The 27531-nt window shown below is 38.9% G+C and overlaps 1 protein-coding gene, 1 long non-coding RNA gene and 1 other non-coding gene across 3 annotated transcripts; 1 reads left to right on the plus strand and 2 right to left on the minus strand.

Moving 5' to 3' along the window:
* Positions 1-2813: 2813 nt before the first annotated feature.
* Positions 2814-2920, plus strand: LOC127088396 (small nucleolar RNA R71). The gene has a single exon (XR_007790234.1). It is a non-coding gene; the product is annotated as a small nucleolar RNA R71 (small nucleolar RNA).
* Positions 2921-4972: 2052 nt separating this feature from the next.
* LOC127078419 (uncharacterized) lies at positions 4973-8649 on the minus strand. Its single transcript, XM_051018879.1, has 12 exons — positions 8362-8649; positions 7950-8267; positions 7750-7866; positions 7331-7648; positions 6980-7237; positions 6816-6887; positions 6440-6735; positions 6165-6347; positions 5966-6076; positions 5810-5891; positions 5625-5720; positions 4973-5524 (listed from the first exon to the last, which is right to left on the minus strand). The coding sequence occupies exons 1-12, from the start codon at positions 8647-8649 to the stop codon at positions 5420-5422; spliced, it is 2244 nt and encodes a 747-aa protein (XP_050874836.1). The 3' UTR covers positions 4973-5419.
* A 4228-nt stretch (positions 8650-12877) lies between these two features.
* Positions 12878-14095, minus strand: LOC127086061 (uncharacterized). Its single transcript, XR_007789386.1, has 3 exons — positions 14034-14095; positions 13134-13356; positions 12878-12969 (listed from the first exon to the last, which is right to left on the minus strand). It is a non-coding gene; the product is annotated as an uncharacterized LOC127086061 (long non-coding RNA).
* Between the last annotated feature and the right edge of the window lie 13436 nt (positions 14096-27531).

Raw genomic sequence — 27531 nt, forward strand, 5'->3', positions numbered from 1 at the left:
TCGTCGGTAAAAACCGGCATGTCTTAAGAAGCTTCGTATTTCCCTCACAGTTTTCGGAGGTTGAAGGTTTTCGATTACTTCTATTTTGGCTTTGTCTACTTCGATTCCTCTATTTGATATGATGTGTCCTAAAACAATTCCTTCTTGTACCATAAAGTGGCATTTTTCCCAATTAAGTACTACTAGGTTTACTTTTACACATCGTTCTAGAACTCTTTCTAGGTTTTCAAGACATTCTTCGAAACTTTGCCCGTTTACGGAAAAGTCATCCATAAAGACTTCCATGATGCTTTCGAGAAAATCGGCGAATATTGCCATCATGCATCTTTGGAAGGTTGCAGGAGCATTGCACAAGCCAAACAACATTCGTCGATAAGCGAAGGTACCAAAAGGACATGTGAACGTTGTCTTTTCTTGGTCATCAGGATGAATCGGTATTTGAAAGAAACCCGAGTAACCGTCCAGATAGCAGAAATGAGAATGCTTGGCTAGTCGTTCTAACATCTGGTCTATGAATGGTAAAGGAAAATGATCTTTTCGGGTTGCTTTGTTTAGCTTTCTATAATCAATGCACATTCTCCATCCCGATTCAATTAGTTTGGTTATAGTTTCTCCTTTTTCATTTTCGATCACTGTTATACCTCCTTTCTTTGGTACTACGTGTACAGGACTAACCCATTTGCTATCGGATATAGGATATATGATACCTGCCTCTAATAACTTCGTTACTTCCTTCTTCACTAACTCACTCATGATCGGGTTTAGTCTCCTCTGATGTTCCCTAGAAGTCTTACAGTCTTCTTCTAGCATGATGCGATGCATACAAATAGAAGGACTTATCCCTTTAAGATCGATGATGTTGTATCCTAATGCGGTTGGATATTTTCTTAAGATATGTAGGAGTTTTTCGGTTTCAAGTTTTCCTAGGTCTGCATTGACTATTACTGGTCGTTCAAGTTCTAGGTCTAGGAATTCATATCTCAGATTTTTGGGAAGTGTTTTCAGGTCGAGGGTTGGTTTCTTAAGGCATTGCGTAGGGTTTGATGTTATTGCTAAACATTGGTTCAGTTTTTCTTCTACACGATAGTCGGACAAATCGTCATTTTCGAATTCTGTTTCTTTTATGTATTCATCGATGATATCCATGAAGTAACATGTGTCTTCTATTGCAGGTGCTTTCAAAAATTTGGAAAGAATAAACTCAATTTTCTCTTCTCCTACTTCGGAAGTGAGTCATCCTCGTTTTACGTCTATGATAGCACCGACGGTTGCTAAGAAGGGTCTTCCCAATATAATGGGGGTAACCTCATCTTCTCTTATGTCCATAATTATAAAATCGGTGGGAATGTAGAATTGACCTATGCGCACGGGAACGTTTTCAAGAATTCCTACGGGATATCTAACGGAACGGTCTGCTAATTGCACAGACATTTTAGTTGGTCTTAATTCTCCCATTTCAAGTTTCTTGCATATGGACAAGGGCATAACACTGATACCGACTCCTAAATCGCATAAAGCTTTGTCTATGACAAATTTTCCTATATGACAGGGTATAGAAAAACTACCAGGATCTTTAAGTTTAGGAGGCATATTTTTGATTATTGCGCTACACTTAGCAGTGAGTGTAACGGTTTCGTTATCTTCAAGTTTCCTTTTATTTGATAAAATTTCTTTTAAGAACTTAGCATATGAGGGCATTTGTGTAATAGCTTATGTAAAAGGAATTGTGACGTTTAATTGTTTCAGTAGGTCAACAAATTTTTTTAAATTGGCCCGCGTCTTTGGTTTTAATTAACCTTTGAGGATAAGGGATAGGTGGTTTGTAAGGCGGTGGCGGTACACAAGGTTCTTTTTTTTCTACGGTTTCCTTATTACACTCTTTCTTTTCCTTAGGTTTACTTTCTTCCTCAGTTGACTTTTTAGAGTTTTGGCTCTCGATCCTTGGGTCAGATGGTCCTTCTACCTCTGTACCACTTCGTAATATAATTGCATGAGCGTGGCCTTTCGGATTAGGTTGGGGTTGTCCAGGAAATGTACCAGTTGGGGCAGCAGTAGGCGCTTGTTGTTGAGCTACTTGCAAGATTTGCGTTTCAAGCATTTTGTTATGGGTAGCCAGGGCATCTACTTTACTTGCTAGTTGTTTAATCGGTTCGCTAGTGTGTACATTCTGGTTTAAGAATTCTTTATTGGTTTGCTGTTGAGAAGCTATGAAGTTCTCCATCATGATTTCCAAGTTGGACTTCCTAGGAACGTTATTGTTAGGTGTAGATGGGGTCGGATTTTGATATCCAGGTGGTACAGCTGGAGCTTGACTGGGAGCTTGACCTGGTGCGTATAAAGCGTTGTTACTTTTATATGAAAAATTAGGATGGTTTTTCCAGTTTGAGTTATAGGTATGCGAGTAAGGATTTCCTTGAACATAGTTCACCTGATCTGTTTGAATTCCTATTAGGAGTTGACAATCTGTAGGAGTGTGACCTTGAATTCCACAGACTTCGCAATTTTGAGTTACGGCAACCACAGTGGCTGGAGGTGATACATTTAAACTTTCAATTTTCTGGGCAAGAGCATCCACTTTTGCATTAACATGATCAAGGCTACTTATCTCGTACATGCCACCTTTCGTTTGAGGTTTTTCTACCATTGTTCGGTCGCTTCCCCACTGATAATGATTTTGGGCCATGCTCTCGATAAGTTGATAAGCGTCGGTGTAAGGTTTATCCATAAGCGCACCACCTGCGGCGGCGTCTATTGTTAACCTTGTGTTGTACAAAAGACCATTGTAGAAGGTATGAATTACTAACCAGTCTTCTAAACCATGGTGTGGGCAAAGTCTCATCATGTCCTTATATCTTTCCCATGCTTCGAAAAGAGATTCGTTATCTTTTTGCTTAAATCCATTTATCTGGGCTCTCAACATAGCTGTTTTTCTTGGAGGAAAATATCGGGCAAGAAAGACTTTCGTAAACTCATTCCATGTGGTGACTGAGTTGGAAGGAAGAGACTGAAGCCATCTTCTAGCTTTATCTCTTAACGAGAAAGGAAAGAGACGAAGTCGAATCGCCTCTGAAGTGACACCATTAGCTTTAACAGTGTCAGCGTATTGGACAAATACGGATAAATGAAGGTTTGGATCCTCGGTAGGATTTCCAGAAAATTGATTCTGTTGCACTGCCTGCAACAGCGAAGGTTTAAGTTCGAAGTTGTTCGCTTCGATTGCGGGTGGAGCAATACTCGAATGCGGCTCATCTTGCGATGGAGCAGCGTAATCTCGAAGAGCATGAGCTGGTTCGGCCATCGCTGGTATCGTTAAAGGACGGAGATTTTTGAGATCAGGAATTTCGATTGGAGGAAGATTGTTTCTAACACGATACTCCTGAATTCGTTGTAATAATCGGAGATATCGTTCAACGTCGTTGATTCGTAAGTAGTATGGCGCGCCTTGTGAGCGAGTGTGTGGCATATAAATCAACGAAAAAAAAAGGGAAAAATAAAAATAAAAATTGCCTTAGTCTCTACAGCGTAACAGGAGAGTTACGATATCGACTAAATAAAAGTCCCCGGCAACGGCGCCAAAAACTTGATCGCGACTTTATGAGTCTATCGGGGTACTAACTGCAAGTGCACAGCCTAATCGCGTAGTTTTAAAAGATATCGATCCCACAGGGACTTAATGAATCGATCTACCGTTTTTCTAGGGTTACTGCGTAAAGCTAAGGCGGATGATGCTTTAATGATTAGGGGGAAAAGTAAAACTAAATTTGGATCTAGATAAACTATCAAATAATATGGATATCAGTATGTAGTTCGTCGTAATTAGGGAATCAAATCTTCGTTGGTCTTTTTCTTACTTTTAAAATAAGTCTTTTCAGTAGACACTATTAATTAAAAGTCTTTTCCTCAAACTCTCGCTCTGTTGAATTAGACTATGACTTTATATTTTAACATACGCTCTCACTATTTCGTTAAATCTAAAATGACTTTTTGAAAATAATAGAATCTATAGAAACTCCTTTTTAGAAAATACTAATCGTTTAAACACCCTCGTCTCAAACTCTCGCTCTGTTGACTTAGATTATATGATTAAACTTAAATGCTTAACTCTCGTCCTCACATTTAACTTTTAAAAATAATTTTTGAAAATGATTAGAATTTAATTAACCTTAAAAATTGCTTTCGCCCTGATTTAAAGTTAATGTTCAATTTACACTGTCTAGTTAAAAACTCAAACTGTCGTTCTATTGATTTTAACTTCTTTATGTCTTTTACTCTCGTACAAAAACCTTGGTATTAACTCTGTAAATTGAGACCAGAAAAAGAGTGACTATATTTTGAAATAAATTTAAACCAACTCAATTTTGATTCCTTTATTCCGCTTACTTTACATACCGATATCTAAGTTAATTAGCCAGACATGATAAACATGCATAAACAATAATCATGCATAAATACGGCCATATCAAACAAACAGTATATATAAACAGCGGAACAAAGCATATGTAAATTAAAACGATTAATTAATTAATTAATGAACCTGGAAAAATACTAGAATTCTCACTACGCCAAAAAAGACCTATGAGAGCGCTTTTTTTGGCCTTTAAAAGCGCTTAAAAGCGCTGCCGTAGGTGGCGCTGCTATAGGTTTTAGCAGCGCTTTTTGTTTACTAAAAAGCGCTGCTAAAGGTTGTCAATAGAGAGCGCTTTTTAGTAAAAAGCGCTGCTAAAGGTGGTATATAGACAACCTTTAAGAGCGCTTTTTACTAAAAAGCGCTCTCTATTGACAACCTTTAGCAGCGCTTTTGAGTAAAAAGCGCTCTTAAAGGTTGTCTATATACCACCTATAGCAGCGCTTTTTACTAAAAAGCGCTCTCTATTGACAACCTATAGCAGCGCTTTTTAGTAAAAAGCGCTCTCTATTGACAACCTATAGCAGCGCTTTTTACTAAAAAGCGCTCTCTATTGACAACCTTTAGCAGCGCTTTTTAGTAAAAAGCGCTGTCTTTTCCTCTAGTAAAATAACAAAACGCTGCCTTCAGTTTAAGCCTACCATTTCAACCTGTAATATTTTTTGGGAATAATCCCATAAACCTGTAAATCAAGCCTCTCTAATTCAAGCATTTGGAGTCATAATCTATCCATGAAAGCAAACCAACACAAGGATAGATAGGCACTGAACACATTTGGAGTCATAATTCAAGCATTTGTAATTTTTTAAAGCAAACCAACACAAGAATGAACACATTAATCTATCCATGAAATTAAAGATATCACTAAAATTATAAAGAACTATACACAAGTCAAAACTAATATGTTATACGGCCTATTTGGAGTCATAACTAATCTGTTAAAAATATAAAGAACTATACACTTGCCAACCAGAAACCATTCTTCATCAAAGTATTCATGTTATTTTGAAACCATTATATACTAATTAATCTTTTCACAATAAAATATTGACACAATTCCTCCTTGATTTGTTCCAACTGCAGTCTCGTGTAATGAGCACACTTGTATTCATCAAAGTACTACATAACAAAACATAATATGCATGATTTAGTTAAAAGTAATAAATAATATGAAATATTCGATAAATATTAAAACAAATCCTAAGTTATAAATCCATACCGTGATTGGAATCTCTATTTGATTCATATTAATGATTTCCCTCATAAACCTCATTACAAAGTATCCGCAATCGATACCGTTGCGCTGTAGAGGACACTACATAGAAAAATAAATAAGAATGTATAGTTATCTTTTCTTATCAAGTAGCATCACTATTATAAGCAAAATTGTGAAAATTAAAGTACCTGCACTTTTATCCACGTAATGTTGCTGGATTTAGTACGTGGTACTCGAGCTTGTCTTTGAGATCGGAACACTTTTATTGATCTAACAAAATAAAAACATATATTTAGAACAATCTCACATAAATATACACGAATATTTAGAACAGTCTCACTTACGTATCAACTAATTGCTTCATATCCGGATAATTTGTCCATTCACCATCTATCGAATTCAGAAAATATACCACTTCTTTTAAAGGATCAATAGCAAGCAACAACCAGTGACACCTATAAATTAAAACAAAAGTTTATATGGAAATTTTTTACGTAAAAGAAACAATTAAAGATTAGAATAAACTTAGAATTAAAATCTAACCCTGAATTATACGGCCAAAGATACAAGTTGTTTGTACTGCTGGCCATGAATCTCTTGACTAAGTACTCTCTACATGAATCCGGTTCCCTACAAATTAATGCTTTGTTGACCAGGGAGGAAGACACGAAACGGAATCTGTTTGACAATTGATCATTCCCGCGCATGAAATTGTCATACAAGAACCTTCAATAAAAACATAATAAACATTAGACTATTTTTATTGAAATGTGTAAATAAATTGTTCAAGTAATTAAATAATATATAGATCGGATTACCGGATGTATGTGTGTATAACACCGACGCCTAATTCTTGATGCCGAAAAATATGTTCCAGATCTTCTTTTCCGATTGTTTCAGTGCATGAATAACCAAAGATATCTTCTTCCATATCCAGTAAGCGAATAGCACCAGCTGTTGCCATATCTGATGAGTCAACAAGTGTTTCAAGAGATATCTGGTATCGAGGCACAAAAGCACCTTTTTTTGGCAAATAAGTCACTGGAAGATCCCTTTTGTTTTTCTGTCGACTACCAATTTTCTGGCTCAGTTGTTGTGACCCTTGAGCAAATACCTATAAATCATATAACATAGGTAAATTATAAAATCATGCATTTTTTGATTCGGATCATATAATTAACACTTTCAATATACCTCTTTTTGTGATGCAACAGACTCGTTGTGCCGCAAAATCCCTCTATCCTTAGATGCGGGTTTTGTAGGCGTCTAAAATTACCATGTAAAAAAAATTAACTTAACGGTTCAGAATTGACATTTGAATACTAAAAGATTCATAGTGGTTTTTGAATTCAACATACCTCATCATCAATGAAAATGAGATCCAAGGGCCATGCAACAAATGATCCTATTGCATCTCGCAGCAATGTTGTCTCTGAAACAATGTCAGGTATCGGTAGCAACGCATCCTTATCTAATACAACATCAACCGATACTTTAAGGTGTCCATCCGGGAGCGGTCTATGGTGAAGTAAATCTCCCGAAGTGTTGTGCACTTTTCCCTTGCCAACTAGGCGATAAGTCGGTGACGATAAGTATAGCTGACAAGATGAAATGCCCTAAACCAATAATAAATATGTTACTTTTAATGTGTATATATTTCAATTAACATAAATGTGCTATTTTAATTTCAAAATAACATATATAATTACCTCGGGAAATTTATTTTGACAATTGATACTGGCTTTCTCACTAGTTTCTTTCAACTGTGAACTGCACTTTTCCATACACCTATATCTCTCATTATCCTTTTGCAATTGAAGAACTTGCGCTTGTAATGCCTGCAACGTCTCCATCACTTCTTGATTGCTAGGATTTCTTCTCCTTGGATTCTTATACAAGGAAGTTGGAGTACAACCATGCCCTTTACCCCTCACGCGACCGGGATACTCAGGAACATTTAGTGCTCTACTAAGTACGCTCCTGTTCTCCTGGTCCTCAGCTGTGCTTATCGATTGAGATAGGGTCTCCTGAAATTCATTTACATATCGGAAATTATTAGTGGAGATAAAAAAATTAATTATATATTATTAAACTTTTGATTTAATTAAAGACACAATGTTCTACTTACACATTCATCATAAATATGTTGAACGTCATCCCTAACAGTTCCATCCTTTCCCACACGAGCTTCTTTCCACAAAACATGTGGCGGAAGTGATGTTGCGTCACTTTTCGTCTCGTCTAACTACGCATTGACACAAATAATAAGATAATCAATTATAACACATTGAGACAATTAATAAGATCGTAGCATTTTTGTATACTTACAATTTTTTCCTCTAAGCGTGCATATCCCAAACGCCCTTTTTTGTATGCATACGTGGGATTTGACGCTCTCTCGCGATTTGTGGCACTCACTTTCTTGAAATTTTCGTCTCTTCTTTGGGCTACAAAAGCAACCCATTCTTCTTCTGTAATGAAGATCGCATACTTCACTGGATATTCCGGATCATATTCAACAAATTTTTTTTCTTTGTCCTTAAGATACTTGTTTGTTAAAAACGTTCTCCACCCTCTGTGTCTTTTTCCGGCCAATTGAAGTATATACTTTTTTCGGATAGTTGTATCTTCAATGTTAAAAGACCTCTACGAAAAAATATTGGAATAAAGTGTGTTAGTATAAGTAATTTAAACACATTATCGTCAATATAAAGAAAATATAAACAATCATATATTGTACCAGTATCTCAGTCCAAATCTTATCTTTAGCGCTACCCAACTCTTTATTACTCCATCTTGTAGCAGTGATTGGAATGTGCATACGAACAAGTGTACCAATGTAGCTTGCCAACTTTGCAGCATTAGACCCAATTAGTTGGTTATCAGCATTCCAATTTACATTATATGTTACTGCTTTATCTCTATCACGAATGATACTCTTCATAATAGTGATGCCTCGTGTAATTTCTTTTTCTGAAGTATCATCAGGAGCATTTGCATCTTGTGAGTTTTCTTGATCACTAGCCATTTAACCTGTAATAAAGAAAAAATATAAAAATGAAATGAAAAATATAAAAATCCATAATCAATAATCCATATATATATTGAATAATATAAAATGACATAGGCTATAATTAAATTTTCTTGAATGACATAGGCTATAATTATACTATTACCTTTTTCAGTAACGTCTCTTTCTTTTCTTGGTAGGAATATGTTCTACTTTTCTTTTAACAACGCGGACGGTTGGATTGATCCAAATACCCTCATTATGATCATTTCTAATACATGATTCATTCTCATTTTGATCATTTATGGTAAAAGATTCAATCTCAACATCAATATCACCTTGATCTCCAATTCTTTCATCAATTACTTTGTTAGATAAAAGCACTATAGACCATTTCGTACTTGTCGGATCAGTGACATAGAATACTTGTTTAGCTTGAGAGGCTAGAATGAAAGGCTCATCTGTGTAACCCACCCTATTAAGATCAACTTGCAAAAATCCTGACTTATCCACTCGTATGCCATTATTATTTTCAACCCACTTGCAACCAAATATAGGAATATGAAACTTCTCATAATCAAACACCAAAATGCGCTCGATAACCCCAAAATATGACAGATTTGCAAATTTCGGGTTTAAGTCCTTCACACTTGATATGTGCATTGCTTCAGCTACCAAGGTGACACCACTATTTTGCATAGTACTTTTATCATCTTGTTCTTTGGTATAAAATGTGTATCCATTAATTGCGTATGCGCTATAAGAAAACACAACCAAACTTGGACCATATGCTAAACATCTCAACCTTTCTGTTATTGAAGCGGGATCTGAACGATACTTTGAATAAATATGTTCCTTAAACCATGGTATGAAACTTCGATTGTGCTCTCGTACTATCCAATTCTCATTTCTATTCGGATTTAAACCTCGAAGAACACCCTTGTGCATTTCAACATACGGCTCAACCTCAATCTCATTGTGCAGAACATACAAATGCACTTGATCTCGTTCGACCCTTGATACTGTCACAACTTTATTTCCAATTAGCTGTTTACCTTCTTTTTTTTCAACAATATGAGATTTAGGGAGTCCAATTGATTGAACATTTGACAAATATTCTGTACAAAACTCAACCGCTTCTTCAACAATGTATCGTTCGACAATACAACCCTCTGGTCGACTTCGGTTTTTCACATACCCTTTTAATATTTTCATATAACGTTCAGCAGGGTACATCCATCTCATATAAGCTGGTCCGCACAATTGTGTCTCTTTCACAAGATGAACGACTAGATGGACCATTATGTCAAAAAACAAGGGAGGAAAATACATTTCAAGATCACACAAAGTAACAACTATTTCTTTTTGCAATGTTGGTAAGATCGCAGGATCGATCATCTTACTGCAAATTGACTTGAAGAAAAAACACAATTTAGTTATTGCGCTTCTTACTTTTTCTGGCAGAATAGAACGTATACTTATCGGTAGAAAATGTTCCATTATAACATGGCAATCATGCGTCTTTAAACTCTTTAACTTGAGGTCTTTCATAGACACAAGTCTTCTAATATCTGATGAGTAGCCTTCTGGAACTTTAACTTCACTTAGGAACTTACACAATATTTTTTTCTCCTTTCTAGATAGAGTGTAAACAGCAGGTGGTAGATATGTTCGTTTTCCTTTCTTCACGGGTCCCAATTCAGTTCTCATTCCCATGTTTACCATGTCCTTCCTTACATTAAGGCCATCCTTAGACTTTCCTTGTATATTGAGTAACGTACCAATAACACTGTCAAATACATTTTTTTCAATATGCATAACATCGAGGAAATGTCTTACATACAAAGACTTCCAATATGGCAGTTCAAAAAAAATTGACCTTTTCTTCCACCCACTCTTGACAAGTGTATGTGCAAAAGGCTTGCCAAACTTAGTACTTACGTCCTTCACCTTTTCAAAAATTTGATCACCTGTCAACATTGTTGGAGCTCTACCTTCTTCTGTATTTCCATTGAATGCTTTTCTCCACCCACGGTAGTGATGATTAGAATTTAAGAATCTACGATGACCGAGAAAGACATTCTTATGACAAAGGTCCAATCGCATCGTATCGGTTCCGTCTTCACAAACAGGACACGCTTTTTCACCTTTAATGCTGTACCCTGATAGATTTCCGTATGCTGGAAAATCATTAATTGTTCCAAACAACATCGCCCTCAAGTTGAAACTTTCTTTCCTATACCCATCATAAACCTCCACACCGTTCTCCCACAAAAACTTTAAATCTTCGATTAAGGGTGTCAAGTATACGTCTATGTCATTCCCTGGTTGTTTAGGCCCAGAAATTAACATAGATAACATCATGTACTTACGCTTCATACATAGCCATGGAGGTAGGTTATAAATCATAAGAATCACAGGCCATGTGCTATGCGAGATACTTTGAATACCATGTGGGTTCATTCCATCAGTAGACAATGCCAAGCGAAGGTTTCTTGCTTCTTTTCCAAATTCAGGATAATCATTATCAATTTTCATCCACTGGGGTGAATCTGCCGGATGTCGAAACTTTCCATCAATAATTCTTTCATCTGCATGCCAAGTCAAGTGTCTTGAATCGGTTTCACTACGATACATGCGTCTAAATCTCGGAATTATAGGAAAATACCATAAGACTTTTGCTGGAGACAACTTTTTCTTATATCGAGGGGCACCACATTTAGGACACTCATTTAACGATGCATACTCGTTTCGAAACAAAACGCAATCGTTTGAACAGGCATGTATCTTATCATAGCTCATGCCAATAGAGCACAACATCTTTTTGGCCTCATACGTTCGATTGGGAAGAACATTATCCTCTGGTAGTATATCTTTCATAAGAGCTAATAACTCTGTGAAACTTTTATCCGACCATCCATTGCCCGCCTTTAAGTTGTACAACTTTAATAACGCAGACAATCTTGTGAATTTTGTACAACTATTATACAACGGTTTCTCTGCATCGCTTACCAACCTCTCGAACATTTTGGGACAGTCCTTAAGATCTTCTTCAAGCGCTTCTGCAATCTCTTCGACTCGATCATAATCATATGTATCTGTGCAATCGTCGTTTGAAGCATAGGTCGTATTATACCCCGATTCAACATTCTCGTTACTTTTCTCACCATGCAAATTCCAACATGTATAACTTCTATCAATTCCATACCGTAGTAAATGCGATGCCAACTGAACCGCGTCAACCTGACTCCCATAACAGCAACTCAAGCAAGGACATGTCATTCGATTGGGGTCTTTGGCGTGCGCAATAGCAAACTTAACAAATTTCGATACCCCATTCTCGTACTCTTTCGACAATCGATTGGAATACATCCATGTCTTATCCATGGTTTTAACGCAAAGTAATTAGGGTACAAAACGGTATAACGCGTTTCTGTCAAAACCCAAAGTATACACAGAATGAATACGGAGCAAGAAAACACAACATATTCACGCAATTTCAGACAAATTCATCACAGTGTACCAGTAATTTGAGGAAGAAATTTACCTCGGATTTACCGAACAGCAACGTCGAGAAGGTCAAACTCACGGAAACACAGGGAATGAGCGCTGTACATATAAAACAACATCAAGGATAAGTCATAACGTATAAAAACAATTCAAGAAACTTATATGATGCACATGAACAATTCAAGAACCAAGTAATCGATCATTCAAGAAATTCAATTCACAAGTAAGAACCAAGAAATTCAAGAACCAAGAAATTCAATTCACATTATCAATTTTATTAAATTATCAACTCGATGGGGATATAAGGTTAGTGTGTCAATGGACGAACCGGTATATCAATAGTTAAACTACGTGGACTAATATTAATAAAAGGAGTGCTAACAATACCAACTCTAACACTCTTTTATTGGGTGAAACTCGTCTAAGTCCCACTATTTTGAGTCTTTTGTCTGTCTCCTTTCCAAGAACTCAAGAGCTTGTTGCGACCAAAACACAGTTCCAAATATCATAACTGCTTCCTAATGCATAACTAGAGCTAAATAATATAAAACTGTCTAATTAGCTCAGACCAATCACTTTGAACCTCTAGGCCACCACTCATGATCTTTACTAGTAAGAGGTCATATAGATTTAAGACGGAATACATCCCACACAGGCAGTTTAATTGGAACAGTACCACATATAACTGGTTGTACATAGTTACTGGTTGTAAACAGAACTATACTAAGTGCACAAGTACCTGAGTTTGTCGCTTTGAGATTAAAAAATATAGGACAGAACCGGACAGCTACAACAGCTTTGCTTGCGCAGGGAATCTGTATAGCAGGCCTGCATATCAAGGTCAAATAATAAAGCAACATACATAACTAACATATTTTGGTAACTTGATTCATTAGCTTAACATGAATAATTGAACATAATGATTCATTCTAGATACTAAATGATTAAACACATGCTTTGGGTTTGTATAATATCTAAGCTGAAAGACATACCGAGAAAGATCTTTTCTAGAAAATATGTAAGCTGCATTAACAGATTCAGACGCAGTACCGATTTTGTAAGAACCTGAAATGGGCAAAGACGTGAAGTTTTCAATTAGACGCAAACCATGTAATAAAAGCTAAGCAAGAATTTATCTATAAAGGAAGAAAACAACATATATGGTTCCCTCAGATCCTCAAGACCTCCTATTTGCTCACCACGATACTCAACAACCTGCAGACAAGCACATGAAAAATGTACATATAGTCCATCAGGGTTCATTTTACACTACAGTGACCATCTTAAAAATTCACATAATATTAAAACATCATTTTACAACATTAAATAGGATTGCCAAAATATGACTATAGCAGACAAAGTTATGCCAAAATATGAATGTACATTTTGAAGTTTAACTGTTCATTCAAACCAACATGTAATAGGATTGCCAAAATATGAGACATTGCTCTAAGTTCTTGAAACCATATCACATATATCACTGTAGCAGACAAAGTTATTCCATTTGAGTATCCAACATTTAACATCAACATCACTTTCTGAAATTTCAGTAATAGTTAGAATATGAGGATACAATGGTGCAAACATATCAGTTCATTCCTTCCTACTTTCTCAGCAAATTTAAACAAATGTTGAAAAGGCACTGATTCTATTAGAACTCCCAACATTATTTCTAAGTCAATGGCGATGCAAGTTACAGAATATCATTTATATCAGAACAAGATGAAACTTTCGGTAAGTTACAGAATATTAAGCAAACATAGTCACAAACTCTAATAATCGATACTGACAAATAAATAACCCATAATGTAGCAATGCAAGTCCATTCAAACCAAAATCGACCACCTATTCTTTGACTTCTAGGGCAAAACAGAAAGACACGAAAACCTAACCTTAAAACGCAATGAGATTTCCAGGTATTGAATCCTTCTCTTTCGAATGCAGTCTCTTTCAAATTTGCAGTGTTTATCGTTGAGATTTCCAGGTACTCTGTGGAATTTTTTCCAGGGCAGCGAGAGCTTCGAACGAGAGAGAGTGAAAGAGGGATTTCTGAAAGTCAGGGATTTTGTAATATTAGATTTATTATAATTTTTATAAATGACCTATGAGAGCGCTTTTACCATGAAAGCGCTTTCATAGATGTGAGACTGAGACCTATAAGAGCGCTTTTACCTTAAAAGCGCTTTCATAAGTCTGAAACCCATGAGACCTATAAGAGCGCTTTTACCTCAAAAGCGCTTTCATAAGTGTGAAACCCATGAGACCTATAAGAGCGCTTTTACCTTAAAAGCGCTTTCATAAGTGTGTGAGACTGAGACCTATAAGAGCGCTTTTACCTTAAAAGCGCTTTCATAAGTGTGAAACCCATGAGACCTATAAGAGCGCTTTTACCTTAAAAGCGCTTTCATAAGTGTGAAACTCATAGATGTGAGACTGAGACGTATAAGAGCGCTTTTACCTTAAAAGCGCTTTCATAAGTGTGAAACCCATGAGACCTATAAGAGCGCTTTTACCTTAAAAGCGCTTTCATAAGTGTGAAACTCATAGATGTGAGACTGAGACGTATAAGAGCGCTTTTACCTTAAAAGCGCTTTCACAAGTGGAGACCTATAAGAGCGCTTTTACCTTAAAAGCGCTTTCTTTACATAGGCGAATTTTTTTTCAAGCTATTACAGCGCTTTTTTTAAAAAGCGCTTTCTTTTTGGTGCTGCCAAAAGCACTTTTTGGCGTAGTGTCTGGATTTTATCTCCTAGCTTCGATGCTTGAACACTCCACCACAAGCCGGTTGGATTTGTTCTTCACAATTCTCAATCAGATAGGAAAATAAAACAAGGAAATTAAATACTATGATCTAACGTAAGGTTAGATCCAGTAAAATTACACAATAATTTCCGGTGTAGAAACTATCGTGAGAAAATAAACTGTATGCTTCGGAAATTAAACTAGAAAAGAAAAGGAAATAAATTGCTTGGAAATTTAGAGTGCTGGAAAAATAATGCTGGAGAAATATTGCTGGAAAAATTTGCACGGCGAAGAGAGATCAAGAATCATCCTCAATTGGCTTTTGTGAGGTCTATTTATATTCACCTCTCAAAATAACCGTAGTAGAATGAGTCTTCAACGTGGTTCAAAGCGTGCATGAGAAAATTTAGGGGAAAAACGTTCACTCGGGACGTGACGCTCGGCATGTGCTCGTGGCGGTCGTGACAACCATTTCCTTTGTTCCAAACGTGGGCTGGGCTTTGTGTCGCATCACGCGAAAAACCGGCGGGAAAACAAGAACAACAGAGCCGCCACCGTGCGTTATTTATCCCAAAAGAGGGAAAGGAAACGCTCAGAGTAAACCTGGAAAGAACATGGTCTCGCGACCAAAGAGAATGGGTTCGGGAGTCGGTTATGCGAAGGGAAGGTATTAGCACCCCTACGCATCCGTAGTACTCTACGGGATCCACGCACAAAAGGAAGGATAAATTGGTTGCTAAACACTGCTCAAATACTCACACACACTGGCTGAAAAGAGACACAAGAAACTGACTGAAACTTGACTCGGCAGGATACTGCATCCTGGGCCTACTTAGTCTATCAGGCATAGACATCAGAGTCGAAGTAGTTCAGACTGGGGAGACGACACATGCTCGCTAGGATGTCGCATCCTATGCATACGTATCTTCTCGGACGAGAGAAGAATCAGAGCATTCGTAGCTCGGCTGACACGCACACAAACAAACAAGACACAGGCAAACGTGGAGCCCGACTGCCGATCACTGGACTTATGTCAGCATCCGAACCAAAACACACACAAGAAGGCAAACATGGAGCCTGAATGCCAATCACTGGACTTACATCAGCATCCGAACCAACAAACACACACACACTGGAACCCAAATGCCACTCGATGGACTTACATCAGCTTCCAAGCGCACAACAACACAACAAGTTAATAGGGAGTCGGGGACTCGAGCCTATAACTGTCAAACACACATAAAAAAGAAAAAGGGCGCCCGGAGAGATCAGCTCAATCTCCTGCCTACATACTTCATCTGGTGTGAAGATCAGGGCGATGTAGTTCCCCTACGCAGGGATAAAGGACTTAGCCTAACCAGATAACAGAGGGAGACACAACACTAGGGAGACTACGACTCGAGCCTAGATGTTGTCATGCAAATCAACCCTAAGTTAAGGTTTCTAGCTAAATGGCACAAGGGCCAACCTATCCTAAGCATGGCTCACACAGGAAGCAAGCCACACACACACTTAACTTGCACAGGAAGCAAGCCAAGCAAAACCTACTTGCACAGGAAGCAAGTCTAAACTACTCCTAACTTGCACAGGAAGCAAGTCAAACAATCCTAACTTGCACAGGAAGCACACGCTATACACAAACAAGTGGCTCAAACAAGGGTTAGGTTTTAGTCAGGGGTCATATCAACCTCAACAAACAAACCTCTGGAATGGGGTGAATGTGCTCTTAACCTTGCCATTGAGGGGCTAAGGTGAAGCAGATGAAAGGTGAGTGAAGATAAGACTTCACAGCTCTTATCCCTGGCCTGGGAGAGCTCAAGACAAGAATGTGTGGGTTCAGAAAGTGGGAACCCTTCTACACATTTAAAACTGACTCAACTGTACAATTGTACAAGATCTTGGGTTTGTATCTGCAATGCATCAACACAGTGGTGTGAGCAAAGCAAATGACACACTGAATAGTGGGGGATAGATTGCATATCCCTACCTTCCACCAATTGCCTCTTCACTTAGGAGGACTTTGACTCTATGCAAGGACAAAGTTAAACATCCACAAACATTGCCTCTTAAGGAGGACTTCAGACAGTTGCCTGGCCAAGTAACAGGCCAGGTCTTCCAGACTACATGAAGTTAGGAAGTTATACCTCAATGCAAATTGCTTATACAAGCAAAGCAAAGCAAAAAGTTCACAAGGAACTAAGCAACTAAAGCACCTGGAACAGTCAAGCAGATGTTAGTATGCAACTTCAAACAAAACAAACAGAAACAGACACCAACAGTCAATTAGAGGCACATGGATGTGCAAGGCACAAGGCTTAAGACATGTGAGCCAAGCCACCTACAAAACAAACAAGTTAGACAATGATATTTAAGCAAGCTCAATCAAAAGAATTGGTCTCAATGGCCATTTGTTGGTCAACCTGAAATCACAAGCTCAAAGGTGAGTATCAGGACCACTAGGACAAGCCTAGGGTAAAAAATGAATGGAAAAGTCAAAACAGCAAAGGATGAGTATCCAAAATCAAGTTCAAACATTTAAGAAACAAACCCAATTGGTTGCACATTCATATCAATCACTATCATCATTTCATGAACCATTTAGGTCAAAGTATGGCAAACAGAAGCTCATAGAAGCCAACAGCAAGACTTGCATCAAAAGTAAACTAAAACATTTCCAAAAATCACCAAATAAATCATGGTCACTCCTAACACATAGCATGGTAAGCATGTCAAATTTCATCCCATTTGGACAAGTGGAAGGCAGTCAATGAAAATCAGAAAGTCAAAGCAATTTTGAACATGCTTAAGGAAGTCAACCAAACATGCATCAACTTAGAAAAATCATAAGTCAAGAATGGTGTATGATAAATGAATGGGACTAAAACCATGGCAAACATGAGGATGTCTAGTTATCTCATGTAAAATTTCATGTCCATCCAATAAAGTATGAGAATTTCACAAATGAAATGGGAACATGTGTCACACAAAGTCAATATTTGACCAAGCAGGGAAGAAAATCCCAAACAATTAGGAAAATGCCTCAAATAATTCCAGGAAAATTCACATGTAAACTAGACATACAAGAGTAGGTTCATGCCAAAAAATCGGATCAATTGGAGGTCAAAAAGCATGGTAATGAAAATCATGAAGTTGGGCATCAATGGTGTGACACAAATTGTCACACCCTAATTCAAAAATTCATAACTCACAAACCACAAATGATAAATTCACAAACTTTACACCAAAATCACCATGAGTGTGTCTAGTTTGAGCACAAAAAATTTGGGAGCCATTGGATGCATTCTCATCATTTCACAATCGATTTGGCAAAGTGTACAAAATTTGGTCACATGTCACAAACCCTAGCACCATTTAAAAATTACTCATCCAAAAATTCTGGAAAAATAATGATAAAAAACTAGAGGTAATGAGGAAGACAATGCAAAAAACCCCATGATTTTTGGATCAAAAATGGATGCACAATGATTTTTGGAAGATTGGATATCAAAGTGAAATAAAAATGAAGAAATTAATTGAATTAATATTGAAAGAATGGCATTTTTGTAATATAGGAATCCACTTACTTAAACACGGTCGTTTTGGCCATGAAAATAAAATGTTTTGATTGGTCAGTACAAACCAAGGCCAGGCACACGTGAAATGAAAGAAAATCTGGGCAAGGCAATGGGAACCTAGGGTTTCTACTGTAGCATTCATCCCTATTTTGAGTTTCACAATTTTTCTCCAGAAATTAAAATTGGATGCACACAAATGTTCATCTAATCATGGCAAACAAGAATCTATCAACCATTTTCATTAAAACCTTGTATGTATCATGAATCGAGCACAAACATAAATCATCATCAAACTTGTTTTCAACATAACTTCATGAACACACAGCCATTTTCAAAAATAAAAACATCATGATGCTCAGCATAAAAGGACCTATCCAAAGCATATAGTAATTTGAAGAATAATGGAGCTCGAAAATTTACCAAACTGAACAGGGCAATGTTGAATGTGATGCTGGAGATGCTTTCAATGCTTGACAGGTATCCAAATAGCTTCAAAGGGTCCAAGGCAAGCTGTTTGACACCTTACTTGAACTTGAATCAAGCTGGAAATGAAGATGGCCACTGAACTGGTTGTTGCTTGATTTTGAGAAAGGTGATGTTTTTGATTTTCAAACAGTGAGCAATGGAGGTTTGAGACAGCTTCAATATACCCTATGGATCATGACAAACTAATTTGCTAAGCTTGGAATGGCCTGAGAGTGAAAGTGGCTTTGAAAATGCAAATTTGATACAATGTGACAAGTTGAAAAGTGATTTTGAGTTCTTGATGTTTTCTGCAGGTTTTGAGGCTTTGGACACTTGCTATGTGATATTTGAGATGTGTTTGCAATGCCCTTTTGATCAACAAGTGCTTAGAACAAGAGCTGTCATGTTTTGGCTATTTTGTGGCTTTTTGAATGAAATGTGAAAAATGAGATTAGAGGATCTTTTGCTGGTTTTTTATGACAGCAGATGAGGTTTGGATATTGTGTCAAGCAGGGCCAGGCATTTGTTCCTTTGGAGATTCTTTGGACAGAAAATGATCTTGGCCAAAATGTGATCTTTTGAGAGAGAGGGCACCAAGGCTTTTTGCTGGTTTGGCTGCTACTTGTTCATTTTTTGACAGAAAAATGAAGTGAAGTTTGCTGCTAGGTTGCTTCTATTTTTGATAGAATTTTGCCATCTTGCCAAATGAGAGAGAATGAGTGAGTTGGTTGTGTTATGTTGGCTAGGTTATGCTTTTCACTGTGGGAGTCTCGACAGACTTTAGACAAATGCCAAGCAAGGTTTTTAGAAGATGAATGAGGGTGGTTTTGTGTGCAATGCCATGACAGGAAAAATGATGGAGGAAGTCTGCTGTTTTGAAGTTGCTGGTGGTTTTAAACAGCACTTGCAATCTTGACAAAATGCCAAGCAAATCAGTTTTTGCATCAGTTGAAATTGGTTGGTCTGCTAGTAGGTTTTTTTCATGACAGAAAAATGAGGTTTGGATATTGTGTCAAGCAGGGCCAGGCTAGGTTTTTGGACAGACTTCTCACAATGCAAAAGATCAGGTTTTGTTGGAAGTTTAGACAGAAAATTCTAAAAGTGCCAAAGCAAAGTCAATACAGTTTTTTCTAGGATGAATGAGCCATGACTTTGTGTTTGTTATGTTGGTTTGTGTGTCTGCTATGACAGAAAATGCTGGGACATATTGCCTCAAGCCAAGCCAGCTTTTGTTCTCCTGCTGTTGAATGTCTCTTGGTTTGGAGTTTGACAGGTTTTAGAAGAATATGGCCAAAGTGGTTTTTTCAGCATGAATGAAATTCTATATGTTTGTCATGTCTTGCCAAGAGTTTGTAGTATGACAGAAAATGAACAAGACTGCTATGTGCAGTACCAAGCATGGCCAGTTTTTTTGTTCTTTTGAAATTCTTTTGACAGCTCTTTGAAATGTAACAGCAAGGTGAGTTTTTTGAGAGAGTGGACCATGCTTCTTCTGCTGTCAAATGGCTGCTATTACTGACTTCTCATGACAGAAAATCATGGACAATTCTGCTGCCTTTGTGGTAAAAGCATGGCTTATGGGATGTGGTTTGGTGAAACTTGTACTTTCTTTCCAAAAATCAAGCAAACTAGCATGGGCTCCATGTACTGCACAAAAGGGACTTTGAGCATGCTGCAAATAATATTCTAAACAATTCCCAATTGGCCAAATGGTTTAAAAATCACTAATTCAAAAAGTCAAACTTTGGTCCACACTTGAATTTAAATGAGACAAGTCAAAAAATGCCATTTTGATTGGTGAAGTTTTGGCTCATGAAATTTATATTTTTGGAAAGAGGGGATCAAATGTGACTTGTAGGAAAAAACCCCACCAAAATTGGCCAAACGGTTTGAGAGATATGGCCTTTTGAAGTTCAAGAATTTCTGAAGTCGATTCGATCATAACTTGCCAACCACACATGGGAATTAAAAATTCTTGGACTTTTTGGAAATGGGAGAACAAGATCTTCAACTTTCATGTTGGGCAAAAATTCATTTGAAGCTTGTATCATGATGTAAGTTTGAGGATCAAGACTTTCCATTTTTGGTAAGTTTCAATTACAGGTCCAGTTTCCATTTTTGGAAATTTTGATCTGGCTTCAAATTCTTCCATGATGGTGTTTGACATGATATATGAAGGCTATTTGGCCATGAATGAGCTCTCACAAACCAATTTCCATCATCAAATCACTGATTAAATGGACAGTTGACCAACAGTTGACTTTTAGGGTTTTTGACTGACTGTGCATCTTCTGATGAATTCCAAACCCTAATTCCTTGAGAATTTGACTTCAAATGATGTCCCAAGTTGTATGAACTCTTGATTAATGAGCATGGTGTCCAAATTCCACAAGAATGGCCACCATCCACTGCTTTGACTGACTGTTGACTGTCTAGGGTTTTTGACTGTCTGTGTGTGAACTGATGACCTCTGAGCCTTCAACCCTTGACTTGAACACTTCAAATGGACCCCCAAGTCATGTGATCTTGTTGGACAAACCCTAGGGCCTTGGCTCCTTGAGAAATGCACTTGCTTGCTTGGTTGACTGATCTCCTGATCAGTTTGACCTAATTCCTTGATTGGCTTGCACTTGAGGCAAATGAGGCAATGCAATGCTATGCAATGGACCATGATATGCTAGGACCTAATATGAAAATGTATGTACAATGATAGGTGCAAATTTGAGGTGCTACAGCTGCCCCTATTCAATCAGCTGGGAACCCGAATGGATGAGAGCAACGGCTGTCAGACTTTCAGGGTAAACAGGGATTGAATACCAAGAACCGTAGAATTTGCACAATACAGGGATCCACCAATGGAAACGTCCACTGGGACTTGATATTTATTGCTGGGTATATATATTTTTTGGTTTTGTTTTCAAAGGGTACGGCCACATTCAGACATCACAACGATGACGAATGGGGAAAGAAATCACAACTAGATGTCAACGGACAACTAGGAAAAACTCGACGTTTACCAAGACCAACGGAGAGGTAACCAGACATTAATGAATGACCGGAAGGGATACAACCATACGTCAACGGACGAAATGGGAAAAACTCGACGTTTATCGAAACCAACGGAGAGGTAGCCAGACATTAATGAACGACTGGGAGGACTCGGCCAGACATCGACGGATGAATGGGAGAAAACTCGACGTTTACAGACATCGGAAGATGATGTTTACAGACACCAAAAAGATCGACCAGACATTTACTGATGAATGGGGAGACTCGACGTTTACAGACATCGAAAGATGATGTTTACAGACACCAAAAAAATCGACCAGACATTTACTGATGAATGGGGAGACTCGACGTTTACAGACATCGAAAGATGATGTTTACAGACACCAAAAAAATCGACCAGACATTTACAGATGAATGGGAAAACTCGACGTTTACAGACATCGAAAGATGATGTTTACAGACACCAAAAAGATCGACCAGACATTTACAGATGAATGGGAATAAGAGAAACACAACCAGACGTCAACGGACGAATGGGAAAAACTCGTCGTTTATCGAAACCAACGGAGAGGTAAGTCCACATGGGGAGGGTACAACTAGACATCACCGGATGACTAGGAAAAACTCGACGTTTATCGACACCAACGGAGAGGAGTAATTTTCACTAGGGAAGGGAGGCCGACGTTACGAACATCGAGAGATGATGTTTACAGACATCAAAGAAGACCAGACACTTACGCATGACTGGGAAATCACCGAAAGATGGTGTTTACCGACACCTAAGAAGACCAGACACTTACGCATGACTGGAAATCACCGAAAGATGGTGTTTACCGACACCAAAGAAGACCAGACACTTACGCATGACTGGAAATCACCGAAAGATGGTGTTTACCGACACCAAGGAAACAACACACACGGGTGCTGACAGGGTACTGACATCCACAAGATGACCGGGCAAGGCTGAACACTTGCAGGGGGGTCTCACTGGGGAGAAGCAGGATTTCCTTTCACCAACGGATGAGGAAATAAACCTCTATGGGGATTATCAACACCAAATGTTGACTGGAGCAACTGTAACAAATGCGTTGCACAGGTTGAACAAAAATCCGTCTCTGCAGGGAATACGGTCTGATGGGGTTTCGAACATATGAATGCATATGTTTGATTTTTTCCATGGCGTAATGCTCCATTTATGAATGGAAGTGCTACGCAATTTTTGAGAATGCAATGATTACTACATGCAAAATGCAAATGAACCCTGGCTAGTGAGCCGAAATGATCAGATACTCTGACTCTGTGGGGAGATTCCTCTTGGGGAAATACTCTGCGGGGAACTCTGCTTGGGGAATGGTAAAGCGACTTCACACTCATGTTGAAGAATAGCACTGCTGCTGGGAAAAGGTAAACTTCGCTGGGGATAACCTTCAGTCCACAGATAGGATAAATGCTGGAGATAAATTTCAATGAACCTGCCTCGCTCGGGGAGGAAATCAGCAAATACAGGCCTGCCGGGGATAAGCAATCCTCAGATCTGTTGGGGAATAGAAGGCACTATCCACAGACGTCTTCGCGGGGGAACATAGCTCTGGTAGCTTCCAAACTTGCTTGGGGAAAATATTTGCTGAGGAAACATCCTCACAGATGCCAATCTGAAAAACATCGCAAATAAATGCCCCCAGGGGATACATGGACAAGATACGCTCAAGTGTCCTCAACATTCAAAATGATTTTCAAATGTTTTATCTTTCTGCACGTTATTGTGTAGCCTCCATGTTCTTATATGCAATGCTTATCAAAAATTCGGACATTTTTGCAAACAAAACAGTAAAAATAAAAACAGAAAAGCTATTTATCTGAATAACGACTTTTATTGATTGAAAATGTGCCTGAAGAGGCAAAGTACATTGGGAAGCAATTCCTAGAAAGAGGTAATTGCGCACAAAAGGAAAAATCTATCCTGATGGCAATGTGAACACGGCATCCACTATTTCCCAATTCTGTTATAACTCACAGATCATCATTTTTCCTCCCAACTCCTTGCTTTCTGAGAAGAATGAATGGACGGATCACATCTTTCGAGATGGCAGACGACAAAGCTTAATGAAGTACAGACAACTCAGACTGTAGTCTTCGCTTTAATCCCTAACTTTTGCCTGGATCGCCCTTTCCGGGTTTTCAATCCACCGTGATACCCATTTTTGCCTAAGCCGCCCTTGCGGGTTTTCGACTTACCGGGTGTACATTTTTTTCATTTTTATCCCTAATTTTTGCCCGAACCTTTTCTTTCTGTTTTTTGGTTCGCCGGGATGCCCATTTTTTGCCTGGACTTTTTTTTCTTTTTGTCCAGCGGGTCAATTTATGCGAAGTATTTTTTGACTACATCTGAATTGACAGGAGGCGGAAAATCTTCACCATCCATAGTTGTAAGCATCAAGGCTCCACCGGAGAAGACCTTCTTCACAACATATGGACCTTCATAATTAGGAGTCCATTTGCCCCTGTTATCTGCACCGGGAGGGAGGATCCTTTTCAAAACTAGATCACCGATCTGATAGCTTCGAGGACGCACTTTCTGATCAAAGGCTCGCTTCATCCTTCGCTGATACAACTGTCCATGGCATACAGCTGCTAGCCGTCTCTCCTCGATAAGGCTCAACTCGTTAAACCTTGTTCGAATCCACTCGGCTTCGTCCAGCTTGACATCCAATAAAACTCTCAGAGAAGGAATCTCCACTTCAACAGGTAGGACCGCTTCCATACCATACACAAGGGAGTAAGGGGTTGCCCCGGTCGACGTACGTACTGAGGTACGGTACCCATGCAAAGCGAAAGGCAGCATCTCATGCCAATCCTTGTACGTAACGACCATCTTCTGCACAATCTTCTTGATATTCTTGTTCGCTGCTTCTACAGCACCGTTCATCTTCGGTCTGTAAGGAGAAGAATTGTGATGTTCAATCTTGAAATCTTTACAAAGCTCTTTCATCATCTTGTTGTTGAGATTCGAACCGTTGTCAGTGATGATTCTCTCAGGAACTCCATAACGACAGATGATTTCTTTCTTGATGAACCGGGTAACCACTTGTTTGGTAACGTTAGCATAGGAAGCCGCTTCCACCCACTTGGTAAAGTAATCGATCGCAACCAAGATGAAGCGATGTCCATTAGAAGCAGTAGGCTCAATCTTCCCAATCATATCAATGCCCCACATGGCAAACGGCCAAGGCGAATTCATGACATTCAGAGGGCTTGGTGGTACATGCACCTTATCAACATAGATTTGACACTTATGGCACTTCCGAGCATACTTGAAACAATCGGATTCCATGGTCATCCAGTAATAACCCGCTCTCAACAATTTCTTAGCCATTGCATGTCCGCCGGCATGAGTACCGAAGGAACCTTCATGAACTTCCTGCATTAACATGTCTGCCTCGGGTCTGTCCACGCATCTGAGCAAGACCATGTCAAAGTTTCTCTTATACAATACATCATCCTGATTCAAGTAGAAGCTTCCAGCTAGCCTCCTCAGGGTTTTCTTGTCATTCTTCGACGCACCTTCAGGATACTCCTGAGTCTTGAGGAATTCTTGATGTCATAATACCACGGCTTCTCATCAATCACAACAGACTCGGCTGCAAACACATACGCAGGCCTCTCAAGTCGATTCACCGCAACATGTGGCACATGATTCCACCAATGAACTTTGATCATAGACGACAAAGTAGCCAAGGCATCAGCCATTTGATTCTCATCCCGGGGGACATGATACAACTTCACCTTCTTGAAGAACGTCAGTATTCTTCTGGTGTAATCTCTATACGGAATCAAATGCGGCTGATTCGTATTCCAATCTCCATTGACTTGATTGACCACTAGAGCTGAATCTCCAAATATGTCAAGTGTTTTGATCCTCAGATCAATGGCTTCTTCTATCCCCATGATACAAGCCTCATACTCAGCTTCGTTGTTGGTGACGTCAAACGTCAATCTGGCAGAAAAAGGTATATGAGCACCTTTAGGATTGATCAATACTGCCCCAACACCATTACCGTTCATATTCACAGCCCCATCAAACATCAGTGTCCATTTGTCATCCGGGTCCGGTCCTTCCTCGACAAGAGGCTCTTCACAATCTTTCATCTTCAGATACATGATGTCTTCGTCAGGGAATTCAAACATCATAGGCTGATAATCTTCAATCGGTTGTTCGGCGAGGTAGTCTGACAGAATACTACCTTTGATGGCCTTTTGTGACGTGTACTGAATATCATATTCTGTTAGAATCATCTGCCAACGAGCAACGCGTCCGGTGAGAGCCGGTTTCTCAAAGATGTACTTCACTGGATCCATCTTAGAAATCAATAAGGTAGTATGGTTCAACATATACTGTCTCAGTCGGCGAGCAGCCCAGGCCAAAGCACAGCAAGTTTTCTCGAGCAGTGAATATCTTGTTTCACAGTCGGTAAACTTTTTGCTAAGGTAGTATATGGCATGCTCTTTTCGACCAGACTCGTCATGCTGTCCCAATACACACCCCATCGAGTTCTCAGTCACTGACAGGTACATTATCAGAGGTCTCCCTGGAACTGGAGGTATCAGGATTGGAGGTTTCTGTAAATACTCTTTATCTTATCAAAAGCTTTCTGACAATCATCATTCCACTTGATCGCTTGATTCTTTCTAAGCAGTTTGAAGATTGGTTCACATGTAGCAGTTAGATGAGATATGAACCTTGCAATGTAGTTCAACCTCCCTAAAAACCCACGGACTTGCTTCTCCGTTTTCGGTTCAGGCATCTCTTGAATAGCTTTGACTTTAGCTGGATCAACCTCAATCCCTTTCTCACTGACAATGAAGCCTAAGAGCTTCCCGGACCTCACCCCAAACGTACACTTGTTCGGATTCAACCTCAGCTTGAACTTTCTCAACCGGTCAAACAGCTTCTGCAAGTTAACCAGGTGCTCCTCTTCTGTCTGCGACTTCGCAATCATATCATCTACGTACACTTCAATCTCTTTGTGCATCATGTCATGGAAAGAGAGTCGTCATTGCCCTCTGATAGGTAGCACCAGCATTCTTTAGCCCAAATGGCATCACTTTATAGCAGAACGTGCCCCAGGGTGTAATGAATGTTGTCTTTTCCATGTCTTCCGGTGCCATCTTGATCTGATTATATCCGGAGAAACCATCCATGAAAGAGAATACCGAGGATTGAGTCGTATTATCAACCAATACATCAATGTGAGGTAATGGGAAATCATCTTTCGGACTCGCTCTATTCAAATCCCGGTAATCGACACACATTCTGACTTTTCCATCCTTCTTCGGCACAGGAACGATGTTGGCCACCCACGGTGGATAACTTGTAACAGCCAGAAAACCCGCATCCCACTGCTTCTGAACCTCTTCCTTGATCTTAGTTGCCATGTCAGGACTCGTTCTACGAAGCTTCTGCTTGACCGAAGGACATCCTTCTCTAAGAGGTAATCGATGCACCACAATGTCTGTATCTAAACCAGGCATATCTTGATATGACCAGGCGAATATTTCCACATATTCTCTTAGCATCTCAATCAGCCTCCTCTTGACAGAG

Source organism: Lathyrus oleraceus, chromosome 5 (assembly GCF_024323335.1).
Source record: "Lathyrus oleraceus cultivar Zhongwan6 chromosome 5, CAAS_Psat_ZW6_1.0, whole genome shotgun sequence".
Lineage (NCBI taxonomy): Eukaryota > Viridiplantae > Streptophyta > Magnoliopsida > Fabales > Fabaceae > Lathyrus > Lathyrus oleraceus.

What these genes read in the sequence shown, in the direction of transcription:
- LOC127078419 (XM_051018879.1), bottom strand. Translation starts at nt 8,649, where the DNA reads ATGGCTAGTGATCAAGAAAACTCACAAGATGCAAATGCTCCTGATGAT. An exon ending in AGATTTGGACTGAGATACTG is followed by an intron (nt 8,268 to 8,361) that starts GTACAATATATG and finishes ATTTTTTCGTAG; the next exon opens with AGGTCTTTTAACATTGAAGA. An exon ending in CTTTGGCCGTATAATTCAGG is followed by an intron (nt 6,077 to 6,164) that starts GTTAGATTTTAA and finishes TTTAATTTATAG; the next exon opens with GTGTCACTGGTTGTTGCTTG.